We start from the raw sequence: 15,253 nt of genomic DNA, 5'->3' as shown, positions 1-15,253 counted from the left end.
AACAATATTTGCCAATGGCTCAGTACAGAAATGTTAATTAAAAATAATAATTTGGGAGAATGCAGATTATGCAAACCATAAAGTAGCTACCACAGCAGCAGCTAAAAGTTCTGCAGCAACAAAAGACAAAAAGATCCCAACACAGTTAATGTGTAGACAGAACACTTCAATTCTACCTATAACTCAAAACAAACAAACAAAAAATTGCTTTTTTAATCTGTAAGAGCTCTTTTGCGGGCAACTATATGCACTTTGACTCAAATAATATCTATTCTGTTCTTCCTTTAAAGCTAGCAAGTTTGTTTCAAGAAAGGCATGAATTGCTGCCTTGGTGTTTTTTTCAACTTCTACCCCCATCCATCCAGCAATCCCCTCTTCTCTATTTAGGGAAACATTTGTTAAATCCAGGTTGTCTCGTGCTTAACAGCCATAACCCAGCTTCCACATAACTGCCAGACAGCTGTAAATGGGGGTTGAGCAATTTTAGTCATGGTATACATCTATGCAAAAGCAAAGAAAGAGAATTCGGCAGCTGTCTTTTTTCTACTGTCTTTAAAAAACAGAAAGAAAAAAATAATAATCTTACTAAAGCATGAACCCTAGAGCTCTTTAAAGTAAAACACCAAGTTTGGCAAGCCAATAAACTATGTTTTACCCTTGTCTTCCCCCCCCCCAAAAAAAAAGTAATATTAGAGACATGAAAATGTGGTTACATTTTGCCTTCATTAAACATAAACTCTAGCCTTCCAAGGTCTTTCTAAGTGAGAAACAAGATAATGCATTGGTTCTCTCCTCCAGTCTGACTTTAAAAAGAATTTAGACAAGAGAGGCTGAAAGGACATTACTCATATGAAGTTTACAAAGCTATTTCTGATACAGAAGCAGCATCCTAACCATGCTAAGAACTAAGAGAGCCACAGACAATGTGCTTAATTTTACTGGATGTTTTTGCACTTTTTCCCCATCAAAACCATTAATTAAGTGAATGGTACAATTTAGTAAACAGTCTATCCCTGCCAGTGAGCCCCAAACTCACAGAGATTTGAAAACTAGATATAAATGGCTAACATTCAACTACCACCATCATCCTTATTTCAGAAATCAAATTTCAGCCTACAGATTAGCAGTGAATCAAACCTTCACACTTGAAACAGAATTTTGAACTATGCAAAACTATAAATATTTCTAAAGGACCTGAACAACAAATTAGCATAAATACCAAAGAAAGGCAGGAACACCTGTTCTTTTTTTTTTCAGTATGATAACCATTTCATTGTTCTCTACTTAAAATGTAATGACCTGCGTAATTACAGTAATATTACATTGAACTGCAGAAGCTCAGATTGTCACACTTTTGAAAACTGTTGTCAAAACAATTCATAGCAGGAAAAAAAGGTGGAGGAATCCTATTAACTCTTTACCTCCTTGCATCTAAATTCTTCAACTGAAGATTAAGAAGGGCGATTCAGAGCATTAAAAAAGGAATTATTCAAATTTTAAATATTGGACTATTCAGTTTTGTTAAATCACAAATAATTCCCCTACTTTATGCTTGATAAAAAAATTACTCCAAGAAATAAAACCTATGAAAAAAGCAAAATGTAGGAAACTAATATATATTGAACAGACCTTTAATGTTTATAGGAATCGATTTTGAAATATTAACATTAACATTATTTCGGTAACCAGAATAATTCTTTCTACTCAATTGCTTTGTCCCTGATTTCTGAAATTAAATTTCATGTCATGAAGTTCTTATGACATCCATTTTCACACAAGTTAGTTCTAAATCCATTTTTTTTAAAAATCTATAATAGAGCCCTCCTTAATGTATATTGGTTCTCTTAACAGCCAGGTATATTATTCCGTGAAAAGCAGAATTAGTATGATGCAGAGAAATCTTTATCCTCTGAAAAAATGTAATTATTGCTATCAATTTTGAATAATCTTCAGCAACTGAACTATTACTTGTTATAAGAAAATTTAGACTTTAATCCCTTTCAACCTTACCTGGAAGTAAGGGCTTGCTTCTGAATCAACATATCTAGGATTGGACTGTTAATGATTGTTTTAAACCATTTACATTTATAGAGCAAAAAAATAAATAAATCATAGATCAGTATTTCTATAAATCAATTTTAAAATATCAAAGAACAAATATTTTTCTAAATAAAAATAAAACCCCATGTCTACAGTGAAAAAAGGACAATAATTACCCAGAGAAACTTTTAAAAACAATAGTACATTCACACAAATTGGGAGGATAGTGCTATTTATGTAAGTAACCATTATCTATTAACTTACACTCTGACTTGCAAAAACAATATCCTAATTGTTTGAATATATTCTGAAAGTACAATATAAAATTAATCTTTAAATAGTTTTAGCTTTGCAACAAAGAATGGATTTTCTTTATAGCTATGATTTAAGTCGCATGACAAAAAGAAAAAAGAAACTGAAATATACAGCTGGCTGTCATGCAAATAATAAAATTGTCTATTGAGGATGGAAAATGCTTTTTGAATCATGTGATGGCAAAGAACAAGGTCACCTGTTATACCAACAATAAAATAACAGATTTTATACAAAGCACTGACTCCTCAGAAAAGGCTTTATTACTAAGTGATTTTTTTTCTATTAAAGATAACTATTTAGGGCCTGATCCAAAGTCTATTCAAACATCCACACAAATAGTCCCCATTCATTTCAAAAGATGATGTATCTAATCCAGAACAAAAGTGTGATCAGAAAAAATGCAATTATGTATTAAACCACAATATCCTTTATTATATGGAAAAAGGAATTTGTCTCTCAGCTCTCTAGCCAAACAAATTTAAGAGAGAATCTTCATAGACAAATTTAAATTTTCTAAATTATTTATAGAAATTCCTTTGGGCAATAAATTTATACTGTCACAGTGTACATTTAAATAGCCACAAAATAGCTACAATTTTGCCAACCATATAGCATAGCCTTTACCTGTCCCACTACATTGCCAATACTGTATTTAATAATCTTTTCTTTCCATTATACCAAAACTGTTGTTATAAAATATATACTTGCTTTGATTATGATCCCCAAAATGCAGCAAATTATAAAATATATTCACTAGGTTAATCTCATCCTTCAAAACACTTAAAAATGCACATGTAAACACTATTTGGTCATTCCTTGACCTCTATAACTTGCAATGTGTATTTGGAATCTGAAACAAGTCTGACCCTGATATTTTAAAATGCATTAAAAATATATCCTATTCCAGACTGGGGTTACCAGGAATCCCACAAGTATTTAATAGTGGATGTATTACTCAACATTTATGTCTTATACTGTCACTATAAAAGGAAAAGGTAATTTGAAGAAACCAAAAGAAAAGGAAGTAGGATAATCTTAATTTAAAGATTTAACAGAAAACCTAACAACAGATTGTGTATGAATTCTGCATTCCCTGGGGGTATTGTAAGTCAGTTTACAAATAATATTATAAAAAGTTTACTTCATTTCTAAGAAGAGCAAGTAGACTTAGAATCAATCTATAAAGTACTATAAAATAGTAGCCAACGATTTTTACCTATGAAAAGTTTAGTAAACCAACAATCTAATGGCTACAGCAACTTATTTTCTGCCACGCCTTCTGATCTTTCTGCCACACCCATAAAAGTATATATCCTTCAGTAAGAGTAATGCATGTATGCTTGTGATTTAAAATATTCCATTCAAGTAAAGGCTTGTTCCTTTATTTAATGCTTTTCCTGAAATTTAATTGTTTTTAAGAAGAAAAAGATATATTTTAATAATCCTGCTGACTCTTCCTGAAGCCACAGAGAATAAGAGAAAGGGTGGAGGGAGGGGGAAAGATTCCTTGAGATTTTTTCCTTTGTAAATTAAAAAAAAAACAGTTGGTACTCCTAAAGAAAGACAGGATCATAGAAACTATAATATATATATTATGTCACAGTTATAGAATGGCTATGACATCTCTATCCTTCATTAAAACAAAAACAACAACTGTGCCTTTTTGAAAATGTCGCCTTGCAAAGGAATGCAAATAACATTTTCCCACTCTGAAAGGACAACACGCTCTTCTCAAGAAACTCTCAGAAATCAAACCAAAAAGAAGGAAAAATGGAAGGGGAAAAACACAATAAAGCAAGATGCTTGCAGTTAAACTGTCATCCGCAATAAATTTAAAAACAAGAGTCCCCGTAAAAGGGTGTACATAAAAGATACAATTTAACACCAATTAATCATTCAATGGCAACTATCCCAGTAAATTAGTATGTAACTCGGCGAGGGTTAGGACAGCAAATAAAGGGTTAAGTGGGAGGCAAAGTAAAGGGGGAGGGGAGAGAAAGCAAAGCCCGTTCGCCACTCAAGAGGGCCGGAGAAAACAGAGCGCTATAGAAATTTCCGAGTTTGGGGAACTTCGAGCGAGCGCGGGCTCTGGCGCTGAGAACCAAGAGGGAGCTGAAAGTACCGAATCGGCTTTCTTTTTTTAAGTCACCGGGGCTGAATCCACACCTCCCCCCCTCAAACTGAAAGTAAAGGAATAAACATGGCGAAGTATAAACAAACCTCTCTCCTCCCTTACCCGCCTCCCCTCCCCTCCCCCGGTCTGCGGAACGCACAAAAGTTTTGGAAAGTTTCTGGCCGTGCCATGGCCGAAGTGGGAAGAAACGGGCGGGACACGCAGGAGCCATTGGGGGCTTTGGGAAAGGGGAAAAGGAGGAGGGGAACGCAGGATCGTAGCAGAAAAACCGGGCAAGGAAACCATTTTTTAAAAAAAAGTCACTCACCGTTCTCGCCGTGGGCGAAAGGGATCCATTGGGGAGGTAGGGGCCGCTCAGGTCGGGAATCATTATAAAGGGATACCCAGGGTACGGTGGGCCCTTAAACAACCCTCCATCTTGCCTTTTTGCAGCTAACATGGCGGGGAAACGAGGAGCAAGAAGAAAAATAAAAGGAGGGAAGGGAAATCAGAGTTAGAAATCGTTTCACACACACAAAAAAAATCCAACGAAAACTTTAACGTACTCGAATCAACAGAAAACGCAAGAGAATTTCACAGCCGTCTCCTCCCCACCAAAGGGGGGGAAACTAAGGGTGGGTGCAAAAGAGAAAAAGCAACTTACCTTCCTCTAAACTTTCTCTGGATTTATCTCTGAAACTTTCGGACCTAGGTGGAGGCCGCCTCTCCGCCTTTAAATCAAGAACGGGGTTTGGGGGGGAGGGGGGGGTCACGATAACAAAAAAGAGAGAGAGACAAAACAGCGAGGATTGCATGGGAGAGGTAAGTTGGTGGGGGAGAGACGGAAGAAAGAAAACGAGAACAAGTTAAAAGTTTGTGCAAAACATTAGGCGAAACATACGGCAACAGGGCAATATACGACGGGGGGGAACCAAGTTAGTTGTGTTCTGCCTCTCCCCCCTTTTTCTACTTTCTTCCACCCCCCCCCCACCCCATCTCTTGTCCGACAATCCTCCCGCCAAAGTTGAGCGAGGCAGGTGTGTTTCAAAGGGGGAACGTTTCTTACCTCCGAGTCTGAGGAGCTGTTTTGATTAGTTTCTGATTCATTGACCAGAGACGATTTGACGTCCGCTAAATCCCTCTCTGCCGAAGAGTTCTCCGAGATCTTCTCTTCTTGTTCCCCTTCGTCTTTAAAAGAGATCAATTCGTCGTTCGCCCCCAAATCGTCCCCTCCACCGCCATTGAGTTGCGGCATCTTCTTCCTGCCTTACCCCCACCAGCAGCAATTTTGCAAGGACGGAACGAGAGAGAGAGAGAGGCAAAAAAATAAAAAAAAAATAAGGAAAGAAAAAGGGGGAAGGATATTTTTCTTTAAAAAAAAAAACAAGACAGAAAGAAAAGGGAGAAGTTTGTAATTTTAAGAAGAGTCCCAGGTGAAAGTTCTTTTCTCTTTTTCTTTCCTCTTGGGGAGGGGAACAGAGGGGGAGGAGGAGGAGGAGGAGGAGAAGGAGGGGAGGGCAGTGTCCCTGCTCCTTTCTTTTTGCACCAGTGACTTTGGGTTTCTTCTTTTCCTTCTTCTGGATTTTCTCTCTCTTTTTCTTTCTCTCTCTCTCTCTCTCTTTTCTTCCGATGATCAGATCAGCATGTAAAGACACGCGGGCAGACACACAAAAAATTAATAAGAAAAAAAAATTATATAACGAGGGAGGGTTAAAACGGGGGAGGGGAATTACTTAAAAAAATGGTAGCAAACAAACCAAACAAATCAGCTGTAAAAATGGGAGGGGGGTAGAAGCTGCAGATATAGGAAGCCTGTGCCGGTCGGATTTGAGTGAGTTGAAGTTAGACTGAGAGCTTTTCAGTTCAAAGGCGGCGCTGATTGACAGATAGAAAAAGGGGGATCGAAATCCGGAGGAACGGAGAAGTCTGGGATCCAGGATTATTGACAGGGAGAAAGAAACACTGGGCACTTAATGAGATGCAGGAGGGGCGGGGGCTCCCTTGTGACGTGTGCATAAATAAACAGGAGGAGGGGGTAACGGAGAAACTAACAATGATCCCTTTTGGAGAGAGCAGGAAGGGGGGTTACGCGGCGAAGGCAGGCAGGCAGGCAGAGGCGACTAGGCGAAGGGAGACAAGGCAGATAGGCGAGGGGGCGAACCTGTCAGTTCTAACCCAGCGGGCCAAAGCGAGAAAAACTCGGGGGGATCAAACAAATTAGGGAAGGGGGCAAGGCAGGCGCTTCAGCTGTGCGTTTGCACAACCGTCAAGGCAATAGAAGCACCTCTCCGTGCCTTCGTGCTCGCACTTGGTTGCGCACTCAACTTTCCGGCGCGGTGTAGTGAAATTTTTGAAGAGTTGCATCCGATGCACTTTTACCAGGAAGTGATTTCGGTCCTCTGGGACTTTCTTTCCGAATAAACAGGCACGGGCTTGTGTTCCAGTCACTGAGATCGCCTCGCCTTTTTATTTGGAGGGGTTTGGGGTGGGGGTGCTCTTTTTAACGGCCGTGCAATGGTTTCGGTCTTAATCTGCGATCAGGAGAGTGGCCAAAAAGGCTTATATTCCCCGTTTTATGGCTGAAGGAGAAGGAGAAAGCGAAGAGAACTCCGGTGGTGGCGCGGCTTCCAAATAGTTTTGTATCGGATTTGAAAGGGGTGGGTGGGGTCCTCTGGCGCTCGTAAAGAAGCCCCGCGATTTCCGCGGTGGGTTTTCCCAGGAACGTCTCTGGGACTCGAGTCTAGCGCGTGTTTCCTCGGGCGTAAGTTCCACCGGGCTTACTCCCAAGTAAGTGCCCAAGCCCGTAGCCTTAAGAGCCCGCAGGCAAAATGCACCAAGCCTGACTTTCTAGGAGCAGGACGTCAAAGACCAAAACAAGGGGAAAGCTTTGGCTTTATGAATTCTCCTTTTCTTGGGATAGTTTGATACAGTATCCGGCTAGTAAGAGGATAGATGGGTAGGACTAGTTAATTGTCCCGCGGGAGAGTGGAAGACTGGGGGACTTTTCAGAGAGAAGTGCGAACTTCTTGTTTTCTTTCTCTTCTGGCCACTAGTTTTCCTTCTGCTTCCCGCCATCAGAAAAAAACTCCAACCGAAGCCAGAATGGCTCTTCAGAAGAAACACTACTGCGTGTGTGTTTGTGTGTGTGTGTGTGTGTGTGAGAGAGAGAGAGAGAGAGAGAGTTCCAACTGTGTGGTCCCCGTAGCTGGTTAGTAAATGAATTGCCAAATATAGATTATTGGGGGAGGGGACGGAGGCTGGGTCGTGTAGCTCAGGAATGTGCAACATGACATACACTTCTGCAGTTAGTGATCAGCTTAAACTGGGGGGAAGCCACAGCAGCGGCAGCAGACGAACGTGGCTGCTAAAAATGACATCTGGCACCCGATTCTACTCTGTTGATGAGTGGAGTAAAACAAATTGATCTTCCAGAGTGACAAATTGTAACAATGGAGGAGTCAAATGGAAACTTTAACATGACCAAGGAACAAAAGTAGCAGTGGGAGAGAGGGAGGCAAGAGGAAAAGACACACACTGAGTATGTTCAAGGGGAATTAGTAAATTGCCTAATAGAAATAGTGTCAAAAAACAAAGGAGGGGCTGTTTAAACAAACAAGCATTTCCCAAAAAGCATATAGCTTGCTGCTCCCCAAGAGCCGCCTGAGCTCTCAAGATTTCCGAAACAAAGCTGATAGGTCATGCAATATTTACAGAGTTTAGAGGGAAGACACTCAGTAAACTATCTGTTCTGGGAAAGAAAAATAAAAAATTATGCAGAGATTGACATAGCTATAACTAAACCATTGTAGAAAATCACATACTAATTTGCACTTTAAAGAAAAAAAAATCAGGCTATAATAGTCTTTTTTTAAAAAAAAAATAATTGCAACTTAAGGAAAATGAGAAGAGGAACAAAAAGAGGTAAAACAAATGTGTATGTTTAATCAGACTGGATTGCATAGGGCACAAAGAAAAGGGCTAATTACTCTCAGCAGGTAGGAACTAACCTTCAGACTTCATAAATAAGTAAATCAGTGAACAATGTCTAAGTGGGAAGATGGAGACAGAAAAGGATTACTGAAGACACCCCCTCCCAAAAAAGGAGGAGGAGGAGGAGGAGTAAAAACACTTCTCTACCTATGGGTTTAAGAATTTCTTCTGGTTTTTTTCCTTTTCAGACAACATGAAAAATAACTGATACAGGACATCAGTTTTCTCTGATCAGCCACAGTGATTAAAAGCCACAGCTTATTAAAAAAAAGTGAGAAAAAATTGAAAATGATTTATGGAATTATAAATCCTAACCAACAAAGTGAAGTCTTATTACCTGAAATATTTGTAAGTCGATTTGTCAAAGGCTGGAGGTTTAGATCCAGCCACCAGAGAAATGATTAGGTCAAAATTCATAAGAACAGGTACTGATAATCAAATACTAATAATTTAGAACAATCTCCTATCACACAAACATCCTGAAATCATTAATTATCCCATCAGATTTCAGTAACATGTCAGAATTCCTGGAAAAAATCTTTGCTAGATCTTGTACAGGATGGCCCAAAATACCATAACATTTCCATAAGATATAAACCAATCTTTTAAAATTACTTTACATTTGAGTAGCTGGTGACTGTTTTGTGCCTTTCAGGTGAGACCACTTTCAGTTTGATACCTACTTAAAGCATTAAATTTATGTATATTTATTGAAAGTCTGCTTGATCTTTATTCAGCTAAGTTTGGAGTTATTACAGAATTATGCCGTAATTTAAACAGTTTGCTTTGTGAGTTTTAAAATATGGTGGTGTCAGTGATTTCAATGTGATTGTGATATCAAAGTTTTGCGCTACTGTAAATATCTTATATTCCACTATATAAAGAGCACTATCAAAAATATTCAGTGGTCTCTATCTTCCTTTATTAGGTACCTTCCACTCTTAGTCAACTTGTAGCAATCTGTATGATTGGGAAGAAGGAAGACAAACCCACTTCACAATTTTGTGGAGATTTTGTCACTTCCTGAACTGGTTCCGTACAGGTTTTGTGTAAGAACTGCTATATATTTTGTCTTATTTATTTTTTTCCTAAATCTTTTTTTACTTCATTTTGTGTCATGTCTTTTAGACTAATGCTGAAAAAAGGATTTCATTGATGGTATTGATTTATAAGTCATAAAGGACTCTTCTTTCAGCAAGCTTTAAATATAAATAAACAACATATTTAGATTGGATCCAAAGGAAATTCTTACAATGGAAAAAAAATGTGAATAGTGGTGATGCTCCGAATTCTTTAATGGGATAAGGTCTTGGAATTTGTTTATAAGTGACTTGTGGCCAAATACACAAATAATTTAAAATTTAAATTTACTGTTTATTATTAATCAATTTTATTTTATTTTAAAGCACTTTAATAGGAGTAATCCAATGAAGGTGAATGTAGAAATTTCACAGTAAATAATTACATATTTATTTATTTATTCCATTTATGCTGTTCATGTTGTATTTGAACTTATACCTGGTGGGTTATATTCAAGGCACATTTCTGTAAATTCATATTTACTTAGGTCTGTTATCCAACAATAGACCTAAGTAAATACACTAAATAAGCAATAGCTAAATGCAAATGAAATATGATAAAAGCATGAGCTGTTATTTTATGATGTGAGATCTTGTGATAGAAGGGAACTATAAGAAAAGTTCAAAACCAGGTTTTCATAAAATAATCAACTAAATAAAATAGAATTTAATGTTTATAAACAGATGTATATGGTACATATATCCACCAATGTTGGGTGATAAAATACTGGGACATTTGGAGTAATTTCTGGTTAACCTATATCATTCAAGAGCCCATGTAGAACATGACCAGCTGAACCCAAAGGAGGGATCAAATGTGTTATCAGTCATGAGCCCTTTGTGTTCACAAGAGATCTAAGTCCAGTCCACCTTGAATTCCTGTGACAATAATCTACTGGCAATTTGCTTGGGCATTAGTTCAGATTCTTTTAGAGAGCTTAAACTTGCAATAAATTTTTATACCCATTTAAACTGCCTGGAACTCCTGATTTCCCTGGTGCTGGATAGCCCAATCTTGAACTCCAAACAGTGTCCTTTTTGGTATAGGACATTCCACATAAGTCAATACGACTTAATGTATGATGTGAGATTTTGAAAATCAAAGCCATATTCTTAACTATCCTGAAAAATGAATGATGCTATTTTTATTTATTTTTTGTCATCTGGCTGAGGTAATATTCATAGGCAAAATGCAGTTTTAGGCAGGAATGAAATATAACTATCTATAGATACCATATCATTGAAGAGTGTTTGATAAATCGTACATTTTAAAAAGTATTGGCTAATATATTCTAACACTAAATATAATATAATTGGCAAAGTTAAAAGTTCTTGTGGACTACCTCTGGAAAGGTTGTCCACAATTAAAAGCTATTAAAGGAATGTGATAGAGCTAATTATCAAGGTTTATGACAGTACTTTAAGTGATTTCTCTTTAGTCATTAAGGGAAGGGGGCACTGAAATAAAGCTGCTAAAATATTATGCTACCTCATAATCAGAATTACAGATTACAATTCACACAACAGTCAAATGATATCAAGAAATGTGGATTTTCAAGTTGTCTTCCATGATCCTATGATGATTGGGATAACCATTGGTGGGCCAATCTCAAGGATCATTTTAATGGTAGGACATATATATATGACTAAATTCACCCATGGATATGTCCCCTTCTCTAGCCTGGCATTTTGCGTGTGTAGAACAAGATTCTTCCTTGGCAGTATGTACCTTGAAACTTTTATGGGTATCAAAACTGAAATGTTCAGGTTCAGATTAACTAACTAACCACACCAACTTAAAAACTTTCCAAATTATGAAAGCCACTTCAGGATCTGACATAGTTTAATCCATTGCAAACTCCTAGGACATAAGCTTTCAGTATTAATTTTCTGGTTGGTCAACTTTGTAAAATAATGAAATATTTAGTCTTGCAAAGAAATACACATACATATATCTTTGACAATTTCACAATCTTTCATTGAGTTCACTGAAAATAATTTAGAAATGAATATACTAGGTTCCACAATGTTTTTTTTAATTCAAGGAAACAAGAATTCAACTATAGATCATAAACACCTGTTTGCACCAGGGTTCTCAGGTTGTATCTCGAATGAAAACAAATGCAGACTTTGCTACAGCTAAAGTAATACAATATTCAAGGGAAAATTCAGTCTGATCCTTTATGTGACTTGTGATTTATGGTCTGTTGCCAAATTTTAACTAACAGCTGCTGTTTTGTCTAAAGCAAGTGCTTGGAGCATGGACTTCCAAATAATTTTTAGGCTGGATTGTTGTCTTCTAACACTAAAGAAAAGGTCTGCTTTTCTGCAGCTTCCTTAATGTTATATACACAATAATTCTCTAATGATAGGATAGGATGATGGTGCACCTTCTATATCAAAGTCTTGTTATAGATTTGAGTAATTAACTCAATTGATTGGATATTGATCAGAGCTTTTTGGATCAGAAGGAAATTTCTTTAATTTTAATGGGAACTGCAAATGACCCTATACTTGACCACATTATTCACAGTCCTAAAAAAAATAATGATAGAGCCACAAAGCTCAAAATATTGTACGTAATATAAACTTTTTTTTAGTATTATACTGTTTCAAGTAGAGATAATTGAATACAAAGGTATACTGCAAGTTGAACTGGCACATGGGCATAGCTTCTCTCTCTCTCTCTCACTCACTCTCTCTCTCTCTCTCTTCTTTCTCTCTTTCCATATCTCTCTCTCTCTGCCTCCCCCTCTCTTTCTCCCTCCCTCCCTCCCCCCTTCTCTCTCTGTGTGTGTAAAACTGGAAAGTTAGCAAATATTAAAATTGCTAAGCAATTTAACTTTAACCTTAGATGGTCTACTGTAGACTTCACCTCATTCTTAAGAGGTCTGTAAGGGACGTGCATAAGCGCACCGGCGTGCCTACCGTCCCTGTCCTAATGTTTTCTTTTATTCGTATCCTTTTTCATGTATTTATAACTTTGTTTACACATGTATCTGTCATAAAATACATGCTTGTCGAAATAAATAAATAAATAAAATACAGAAAGCAAAACAAAATGATATATACAAGTAAAACCAAAAGCCCACAGTAGTAAAATGAAATAGGGAAGAAGATCAGTTGATAGCTGTTCCAGAAGCTTGCTGAGTTGGATTCTTCCTTTCCCAGCTTTGGGACATATATGGAGACATAGAATATTAATGGCCAGAAATTTTTTTAGTCAAAATTAAGTTCTACTATCAACTTCATGGAAGGCCTCTTAGACAAATAGTTCAGAGCATGCCTAGTACATCTGTAACCACAATCTACAGATGATAACACTGGCATAATCTGCAAAGCTACTGTTTGAACACTGTAATATGAAATAATCATAAATATATGGTCAGTTTCAAATACTATTTAATATAAGAATGAATATTCCAGGTACTTTTACTGTTCCTCCTGCTGGTTAGGAGAAACTGCCTTATTTTTTTTTACTCTGTAAGCAGCTAAGAGGGGCTTTAAGGTGAAGTATCAAATGATAATTTATTTTTGTTTTTACAAAACCATTTTAAAATGCCATCTACACTTATATAATCAATTGAAAAACCCTGTAGCAAAAACTATAAATGTTTAGATTGCAATTATGGTACAGCATTTTAAACTGTTCTCTTATATCAGACTTCCTGACAGAGGAAAAGTAGTGTTCATTTATTCATTTGTTTGTTTTTAAATGTATGTGCCTTAATGTTTGCCACTAAAGCAGTACCTGGAGCTATAGGCAACATAATGAAACTAAACTTTTAAAATGCAAGCAATTAGAAATACCAAAGGAAAAAGGTTTTACTTCAGCCTTCTTCCTGCTGTGCTATTTTTCAAAAGTTCTTGTACAAAGGGCAACATTTAAAAATGCTGTTTCCCACCTGTTGGGCAGGTATAATCTATAATATCAGATACATACAAACTACTTGAAGAATATAAGTGCATAGCAATATAGATTCTCACAACAATTATTTTGTTGGTGTTCCTTCAAAACCTGCAAATTTTTGCCAAAGAAATGTATCCCAAATGAATGACATTATCCAGATATGAGCGTGTTACTCTTAAACTGAATGTGCTCTCTTGGCATAAATTAAATTTGTTTTAACCATGGGTTTACTAGATTTATATTCTATCTTTCCCACATGAGTTCAAGGTAATTTCATGAAGATCTCCCATTATTATTATTACAGCTATTGCTCTGTCAGAAAAGATAGCCTTAGAACATGGGACTGGCCCAAAGTCATCTGGACAGCTTCCATGGCTGAGAATAGACTTTGTTCTTCCTATTCGTGGTTTTAAATATCAACAACTGCCCTAGAATTGGATGGGTTCATTATTATTTAGCATGACGTATGAACCCATACATTTGGTACAGTAGACAGAGAAAGTTCAAGGGACTTGAGTTAAATCTCTACTTGATTGTGAAGCTCACAGAGAGACTTAGGATCAGCATGTAGTCTTGGATAATCTCCCTTATAGATGACTAAAGCTAAAAAAGAAGATACAATGTATGGTATCTTGAACTCCTTGAAAATAAGGAAAGGATACAGATCTAAAACATATGTATCTTCGTGCTAAACATTTGCACTTAACAAACTGTATTGTCCTGTATTTTATTTAAGTGACTGAAGAGAATCAAATTAAGTTACAAGAAAAGTTCTCTATCTTCATGAAACAGAGAAAACAGAATTTCTTTAAAATTATTTGGCAATTTATACTAATTGCTGCTTTATAATAGAAAGTTTTATGTATTCTTTAATTATAGTAAATTTGCTTGGGATTCCCTAGGATACCTGATCATTAACTTTTACAGATTTGCAGAAGTGAGTGGTAAAATTTACCAGCTATTTTTCTCAGAAGAGAAAGGCCTCAAGCAGATCTATAACTTGTCATAAATTCCTATATAAAACTGTATGAGCCTATATCAACTTACAAGAAAGTCTCATTTCTGTCAATGAAACCATTTTTAGAGAAATTATCAAATTCTCAGTGGATTTAGGCAACACATTTTCAGTCCTTGAAACATCTATTCTAAACTAATCGATTCAAAATAGACTTCTTTTGGACTATTGTTACAGAGCAATTTTTGAGCATTTGTTTCATTTACTCAAGAATGATTCTATTGTCTTCAGTTGGTTTCAGTAAAACTATTGAAAATATTGTCCTTGACTGTCATTAAATACAAAGATATATAGCCCAAGTAGAAACAATTCTGTTTAGTTATGCATCTAAAATGTGTTTTAAATAGCCTCCAGAATTATCGTATTTTTTGGAGTATAAGACATGTCTGTATATGTCTATGCATCTTATACAGCGAATATTGGGGGGGGGGTTGGTGCAGCACCGATCCGCTGTTCTAGAATGGGCCGCAGTGAACGGGTGGCTGCAAACAGGCTGCGGCGAACAGGCCATGGCAAATGGGTGGTGGCAGCGAACGGGCGGTGGCGAACAGGCCAGACGAATAGATACTAGGAGGCAGAGGCAATTTTTTTTCTTGTTTTTCTCCCCAAAAGCTAGGTGCATCTTATAGTCTGGAGCATCTTATAGTCCGAAAAACACAGTAAGTTCCATTATAAGACAACAAAAATAGTTGTTTAAAGATATCATTTGAAGACAACCAACAGATTCTTTATTAGTTGTATCATTTTATCATGTGTGCATTCTTAATGTTGCATTTTTAATCCTTTAAAGA

At 36.7% G+C, this 15,253-nt stretch overlaps 1 protein-coding gene across 20 annotated transcripts in view; it reads right to left on the bottom strand.

Moving 5' to 3' along the window:
* The window catches only part of TCF7L2 (transcription factor 7 like 2), a 227,739-nt gene extending 221,657 nt beyond the window's left edge, over positions 1–6,082 (bottom strand). For all 20 annotated transcript variants that reach the window (XM_070946078.1, XM_070946084.1, XM_070946068.1 and 17 more), the window contains exons 1-3: positions 5,535–6,082; positions 5,133–5,199; positions 4,797–4,921 (exon numbers count right to left, since the gene is read on the bottom strand). In XM_070946078.1, coding sequence (XP_070802179.1) covers positions 4,797–4,921; positions 5,133–5,199; positions 5,535–5,723 — 381 coding nt within the window. In that variant the 5' untranslated portion in view covers positions 5,724–6,082. The remainder of the gene's footprint in view (positions 1–4,796; positions 4,922–5,132; positions 5,200–5,534) is intronic.
* Positions 6,083–15,253: the final 9,171 nt, after the last annotated feature.

Source organism: Pituophis catenifer, unplaced genomic scaffold (assembly GCF_029215685.1).
Source record: "Pituophis catenifer annectens isolate HBS135680 unplaced genomic scaffold, rPitCat1.0.hap2 SCAF_6, whole genome shotgun sequence".
Lineage (NCBI taxonomy): Eukaryota > Metazoa > Chordata > Lepidosauria > Squamata > Colubridae > Pituophis > Pituophis catenifer.
Note: the sequence above shows the minus strand (reverse complement) of the source record. Positions and strands in the feature narration are given on the sequence as shown.